Source organism: Neoarius graeffei, chromosome 22 (assembly GCF_027579695.1).
Source record: "Neoarius graeffei isolate fNeoGra1 chromosome 22, fNeoGra1.pri, whole genome shotgun sequence".
NCBI lineage: Eukaryota > Metazoa > Chordata > Actinopteri > Siluriformes > Ariidae > Neoarius > Neoarius graeffei.
Genome location: NC_083590.1, coordinates 50,807,584 through 50,815,477, shown reverse-complemented (window position 1 = coordinate 50,815,477; position 7,894 = coordinate 50,807,584). Strand labels below are relative to the sequence as shown.

General features: G+C 40.3%; 1 protein-coding gene across 1 annotated transcript; it reads right to left on the bottom strand.

Annotated features, from left to right (window-relative positions):
* Window positions 1-2,157: 2,157 nt before the first annotated feature.
* Window positions 2,158-7,047, bottom strand: mrps21 (mitochondrial ribosomal protein S21). The gene is made up of 2 exons (XM_060904095.1): window positions 6,938-7,047; window positions 2,158-2,495 (listed from the first exon to the last, which is right to left on the bottom strand). Exons 1-2 carry the CDS (start codon window positions 7,018-7,020, stop codon window positions 2,315-2,317), a joined length of 264 nt encoding a protein of 87 aa, XP_060760078.1. The 5' UTR covers window positions 7,021-7,047; the 3' UTR covers window positions 2,158-2,314.
* Window positions 7,048-7,894: the final 847 nt, after the last annotated feature.

Sequence of the window (7,894 nt, the reverse complement as noted above, 5' to 3'; positions counted from 1 at the left end):
GGCATTGGCCAATTAGCTGATCTCTTTCAGGAGGATGTTCTCATGTCATTTCAGGATATCACGAAACAATCTGACATACCTGCTAAACATTTCTTCAAATACTTACAAGTCAGAGACTTTGTATATAAGACCCAAAAAAAGCTCTCAATACCCGACCTCTCAGCAGTAGAAAAAATTGTGGTAAGCCCATACCAGAGAAGACTTATTTCTTTATTTTGTAGGATTCTGTCATCTGGGTCAACAGAGACATCTGAGGACAAGAGGCTTGCTTGGTGTGCAGACTTAAGGGAGGAGATAACTGGGTCTGAATGGCAAACTATTTGTGCCCAATCACAAACATCTAATTCAGGTTTCAGACTGTTACAATATAAATGGTCTATGAGGCTGTATATCACTCCAGAGGTTTTGAATCATTTCAATGGTAATATTCCTGATGTTTGTACTAAATATGAAACACACAAAGGGACACTTTTCCACTGTTTATGGACTTGTTAAAAAATACAAGAATTTTGGAGAGAGGTTGTTGAGACACTCAGTGCGTTTACATGCACATAGAGAGAATCGAATTTCTGCCATTGCTCGACTGAAATCGAAGTTCAAAATGCCATGTATACACCTTAATTCGGCTGAAATTGAACCGAACTTGATTTCTCGGAATCGAGCTACACAACCTAGATTATGTGATTTCTGCCGAGCTACTTAGTGCATGTATACCCTATTGAGCTACATATTCGAGCTACTTACTTCAGCACTGCCCCTTCCGGAAGTGACGAGTGACGAGACCACAAGCGGGAAACACAACAGCCTCGGTCGGCATGACAACGAATCATGACAACGGCATGAATCTTTTCTTTTTGTGGCATTGTTTGCACTGTTAAAATTTAGCTCACTTATTGTATCACCAAATACATCTGTACAGCTGTTGCATAGCTGTGAATTGTGTACATAAACAAATCATTGTATTTTTCATTCATTCATTCATTATCTCTAGCCGCTTTATCCTTCTACAGGGTCGCAGGCAAGCTGGAGCCTATCCCAGCTGACTACGGGTGAAAGGCGGGGTACACCCTGGACAAGTCGCCAGGTCATCACAGGGCTGACACATAGACACAGACAACCATTCACACTCACACCTACGCTCAATTTAGAGTCACCAGTTAACCTAACCTGCATGTCTTTGGACTGTGGGGGAAACCGGAGCACCCGGAGGAAACCCACGCGGACACGGGGAGAACATGCAAACTCCGCACAGAAAGGCCCTCGCCGGCCCCGGGGCTCGAACCCAGGACCTTCTTGCTGTGAGGCGACAGCGCTAACCACTACACCACCGTGCCACCTCATTGTATTTTTGTATATATATATATATATATATATATATATATATAGATAGTGTGGGCGGCATGGTGGTGTAGTAGTTAGCGCTGTCGCCTCACAGCAAGAAGGTCCGGGTTCGAGCCCCGTGGCCGGCGAGGGCCTTTCTGTGCGGAGTTTGCATGTTCTCCCCGTGTCTGCGTGGGTTTCCTCCGGGTGCTCCGGTTTCCCCCACAGTCCAAAGACATGCAGGTTAGGTTAATTGGTGACTCTAAATTGGCCGTAAAAATCCAATAAATACATTTGGAAAAAAAAAGAACAACCCAGAAATTAAGGGGAAATCGAAAGTTGCTAACTTTGTACTTGGAGGTACACACCATAGGACACATTCCCTGACTGAATTTGCTTTTTGCTAATGAATTAGCTACCAAAAACCAAGCAAATTTACTGAAGGCCTGGCTTTGCCCATATAATTATAAATATCTCTGCCTTAAACAACAAAGCCCTATAACTAAAGCTTTACATAACACTTTGAAATATTACATATACAGGCATATGCCATGTCCGATTAGAGGTCCTTACATGTAATTTATGACATCTGTATTCACTTGTATTGACACTTTAACCATCTCTACAAGTCACTGATCTGAGGAGGGAAATATACCTCACTCATCACAGTTACCTGGCTCACGTGTGGTGAACAAAAGATAAACTAAGAGGCGTTCATGATTCCCTCCCCCAGCCCCACTTTGTAATTTGAACATATAGAAGTAAAAAAAATGACTAATTCCAACTTAATTCTGTAAACTTGATGCAACATGAGTCATGCAGCTTCACACAAATGACTTCATTTCAGAGACATTTAATAGTTATGAAAAGGCTTGGAGGCTGTATGGTTCATTTCAGATTGTGAGTCAAGTCCACATAGTGAAATTTTTTTTTTTTTTTACATTTTCGAATTAAACTCGTGTCCCCTCTCTCTCTCGCTCATCTTCAGTGCTGATCAACACCCCAGCCATGGGTCTTGTCGGTTCGTTCTGGAGACAAACGAGAGTTTGCGTGCCATCTCCATGTTGTAGATCCTCTTGCAGTTCTCGTAGTTCTCCCTCTGTCTCCGCCTGCATGGCTTCTCATAGTAACGCCTGCGCTTTACGGTTTCAATGATTCCATCCAGCGATAACACTCTGAAGTGAGACACAGCAAACACAGCATGAGACTCTCGTAATCACTTTTCTTGGGTGACTGTACATTTTTATCAAACTCTGTGAAATTGTAAACCTAATGTCGAAATGGAGATATCCATTTGATAGAGGGGTCCAAGGTGAATATTAAAAAATCTTTGTTTAAAATATTTTTTATTTCATGCAGAGTTTTGGAAGGAAAAGTCAGCGTTATGGATGTGACGAAATTCCGTTATGGATGTGACGCGTCTGAAATAGACATGGCATATGTTTAGAAAATCAGCAATTTAACCACCATAACCCTTTGAAAAACTCTCTAAATATCAGCTAAAACTATCAAAGTTCTTAAATAATATTTAGGATGGCTATTGTTTTTGCTGTTTTGTGGATTTTAGCATACATTTCTGTGGCTTGTGGCAATAATATAGAATTGTACATGATCAAAGTTGATTTAAGCTTGGGTTTTACATTATAAGAAAGAAAGACTGACATATTAAGGCGAAGTGAACAATTCTTGTGACAAATTGGTTCAACTTATTCACATCTGTAAAATACAGGCCTAGGTGAGATCTCTGGGAGTGGTTTTGATGTATTACATGTTGCTTTATTCTTGCATGGTGAGGTTGACATTTACATGGAATTGTCCTCATGAAACACTTGAGTGATACTTATGCTATGACAAACAAAGGCCAATATTGAGATAATGACTAAAGAAAATACTGTGTGCAGGCCTAAATGAAACAAGACATGCTAGCAATCCAACACCTAAGCAATTTACAACTGAAACAGGATTACCCCGTTTTCACACTAGAGCAACAAACCGTTCCTTTTCAATGGACACACATGAAATGGAGGTGTGACTTCAGCAACAGCAGCAAGCAACAAATTGACAGCATGACAAGCGATGTGAGATTCTCAACTTTTATACAAATTAGCGATGATGCAGTAAAACAACAAAACCAAGTGACCGGTTCAAATTATTCTTGCGGCACGTGTGGGAAAACACATCATCCCTTTCTCAAAATGTTATTTTCTACCTGCAATTAGTTCTTGTTGCTTAGCTAAAAAAAAAAAAAAAAGGGAAGAAAAACTCAACTGTGTTTTTACTTTACACTGTCATACACATACAACCTTGCATTAAATGTGTATAGAGAAATCCCAAAGAAAAATAAAGCATGGAAGGAAGCAGGAGACATTGATGGTGCTTCTAAAGAGCGTTTGTAGTTTGTATACTTAGTCTAGTGCTGCTCGTCTAATAATTAATTATTTGCTGAAGATGAAGTGAATATTGATGAATAATAACCAAGAGGAAGTCGAGATTATTATTCACTGAGCCTGAGGAGCATCGTTATGCTGGAACAGGTCTGGGTTTCTTAGTTCCAGTGAAGGGAAATTGTAATATTACAAAATATTGGTCTATAAAATTTTGTGGTAACACTCTGAAGAAGAACCACAGATGGGTTTGATGATCAGGTGTCCAGATATTCTTGGCCATAAAGCGTAGGTTTATTTCTTCTGAAACCTCAAATGATAGTTACTTTTTTGTAGCGCAACCCAGAAACAGAACAGGGTCGGTCTCAGAAACTGGGTACTGTGGGGGTACCCCACTAAATATACTCAGTCAATAAACTATATGGTTTTGAATGGTGATGTTGGTTTTAATTTGAAATAAAATGATGAAAGAAATAATACAGATAAAACAATCTTTTATGTGAATACTCTGCTCAGAATTTGGCAAAAATTCTGCAAGTTTGTGGGAAAATGACAGCTTGATCTGGGACATGATAAATGGTTGACTACATCGCATTCCCTTAAAAAGGTTGTAGTCCACTGAAAAGTCTACAGTTATCACTAATTGTATTTTAAGTTGTAACTTTATACACCTAAGGATTGGTGCGCTCACAGGATAATCATAACCGTAATAAAACATCACGCAAAATATTTAATCACCGTTGTAATTCCATTTTCCGCAGACCCAAAACCAATACGATCGTGTGTTTTGATCTAAACGGAAAGCCTCAGGGTCAAGGTCACTACCTCACCAAAAGTAGTAACTTAAAATCACTACGCCATATAAATATTTAGTTAAAAATCTGTGATTTTGTTTTTTAAAACGAAAGCTGAAAGTTAGGTATAGAATATGTTTCTTACAGAATGTTACGATGGTAGCTGGTCTTGTATGAATTTCTGAGCTATAAAATGAGTTGTGGTCTATTTTTTACCATAGCGTGTTTTGTGTGCGGGGAAGGACACACTAACAATTTGCATGTGTAGAATGGAATTTTCCACTCCAACAGTTAGAAGTTGATCGTGCTTCCATTTGCGGTCTCTGTTACACCAGTGATCTGTTCGGCCGTTATCTCTGCAAAGGTGAGTTTTGACAGTTTTATTTTGCAAGAGCAGTACAAGGCAATAGAATGTTTCTTTTTCATCTTACTTTCATACTTTGTAGCGTTTGCGTATTTTTGGCCAATATTTTGCAACCATGATCAATTTAGATCGAACTTTTGATAGAATCAACGGCCAGTCATTTTGCCCCGCCCCCGTCTCGTGCTCCATCCGTTAGTGATGTCCCGTTGCTCGCGCGCCGCAACAGAGACCCACGCGACCTTCAGCCGGTACAGTCGCTGTTCTTTTACCACCGCCGTTATTCTCATCTTTCCGGTATGTTCTTGATTTTTCCATTGTGTCCTATTTCGCCATATGAAATACCCAAAATATCATATTATTCATATTTAAGTGAATAATCAATTCAGTCATCATAACTTGGCATTTTTAACCCAAGCAATCATCTCATCTCATTATCTCTAGCCACTTTATCCTTCTACAGGGTCGCAGGCAAGCTGGAGCCTATCCCAGCTGACTACGGGCGAAAGGCGGGGTACACCCTGGACAAGTCGCCAGGTCATCACAGGGCTGACACATAGACACAGACAACCATTCACACTCACATTCACACCTACGGTCAATTTAGAGTCACCAGTTAACCTAACCTGCATGTCTTTGGACTGTGGAGGAAACCGGAGCACCCGGAGGAAACCCACGCGAACACGGGGAAAACATGCAAACTCCGCACAGAAAGGCCCTCGCCGGCCCCGGGGCTCAAACCCAGGACCTTCTTGCTGTGAGGCGACAGCGCTAACCACTACACCACCGTGCCGCCCCCAAGCAATCAAAAAGAGGAAATTTATTCAATATTTTCACTCATCCGTGAAGATGATCTTCATAATGTAGTTATTTTATATGTAAATCAATTTTACAAAAGCATTTGAATTGTAATCAAAAAAATTTTCCACAGTGGAGGCCAGATAAAGCAAGATGCTATCTTTATTCTTAGTAAACATGACAAAAGAAACATTGAGTGTTAAGTAAATGCAAAAAATAAAAATAAAAAAATAGTAAAATTAGAAAATTTATTTTTTGACCATAACGTCCCAAATGAGAAACCAGTTTCTGAGACGGACCCAATACAGACAAGAAGTAAAAGGTCGTTCGATGTTTTTCAAGAAAATCGTAGATAAATCTTGCAATATATACTCACCAGCCACTTTATTTGGAACACCCATCCACCTGCAGTTTTATGCAATTATCTAATCAGCTAATCCCTTGACAGCAGCACAATGCATAAAATCATGCAGATACAAATCAAGAGCTTCAGGTAATGTTCACTTCAAACATCAGAACGGGAAAAATTATGATAAAATGTGACCTTAACTATGGCATGGGTATTGGTTTGAACATTTCAGAAACTGCTGATCTCCTGGGGTTTTCACACACACAACAGTCTGTAGAGTTTACACAGAATGGTGTGACAAACAAACAAACAAAAAGCTGAGTGAGCGACAGTTCTGTGGGTGGAAACGCCTTGTTGATGAGAGGTCAGAGGAAAATGGCCAGGGGTGGGTTTCCCAAAAGCCTCTTAACGCCAAGAGCATCTTAACTAGAATGTTCATTGTGATGCCCGCTCTATCTTTGTGCTATGATGCTTTTAGGAAACTCACCCCCACATTGGTTCGAGCTGCCAGGAAGGATATATTAACTTATAGCAAATGTTTACAACCGTGATGAGCAGAAAAGCATCTCAGCATGCAACAGCAGAAGACCACATTTTGGGTTCCACTCCTGCAACCAAGAACAGGAATCTTAGAATCAAGAACAGGTTCCTATTAAAGTGGTCGTTGAGTGTAATTTACAAGATACCGGAGTACAATCGAGACAGCTTCGGACGGAGAAGTTTCACCACATCTGTCCTGTATACTATTAATCACATCTGACATTGATCTGTCACTCTTATGCTTGAGTGATATCAGGTAAACGGATCTCTAATAGAGCCAACATAACCGAGTACTTTACAAACACAGGACATGCTAATCAGAAATAAAACAGCACAGGCATTACAGACACTATGGCTACTTAAGTACAACGTGAACATAAATATAAAATACCTATTCAGAGCTTTATATGCAGCGTCAACGTTTCCATCCTGAACCATTACTGTCCGGGCAACGAAGCGAAGGTGATTCGCCATTTTGCGCTGGTGCACCAGGAAACGTTGCTCGGGCGGAACCAACGCAAACCTATACATTAGTTCCGATTCCAACCTCTGCTGTGTTTGAGCCAGAGACGAGGGTCATTTGAAGTTCGCATACAGGGAGTGAAATACAAAACTATGTAGATACCTGACTATCACATTTACTTGAGCTTATATTAAGCCATGGGCAATAATACAGATTTGCCAAATCTTTCCTCTTGTAACAATCTTCAGAAGTGTTATAGTCAAGACCAACTAAACCGAGAGAGACCAAGTTATGACCAAGTCCAGAGTGTATCGAGACTGAGACAAGACCAAGACTTTGAGGGGTTGAGACCAAGATCAAGGCAAGGCGAGACCGGGTCAAGACCAGAACCAGACTAGTGTGTGTGAAGGGGGGTGGGGACACAGTCGTTACATGTCACAATACACAATCCTTCTCGGTCTTCTCTCTCCCCAAGTTATGAGACAGAAAAATCCCCAAAGCTGGGGGTTCCCATTTTAGAAGTCATGTATTTCATAAACTGCTAGCTCCACGGTCAATCTATCAACCGTATTTTGATCATGAATCAATAAAGTTTACTTGGCCCAATAATTAATGGAATTCATTAGAATTCTTTTAAATTCAATTCAAATTGATAATATTGATCCAAACGGTTGATTTTTTTTTCAACGAAGAAGAAAACTTCAAGTCTACTCCGCCAGCGCTGCCATTATGGAAACACATGATGCATTGCTGCGCCCTGATTGGTTGAAAGGTGAGTGACGTTGAATTCATCTGCAAGAAACCACGCACCAATGTTTTGAATGTGACCTGTCAAGATGAGTAACAAAAATGGGACTAAAAGCTCTCAACACACCGTATCATGAT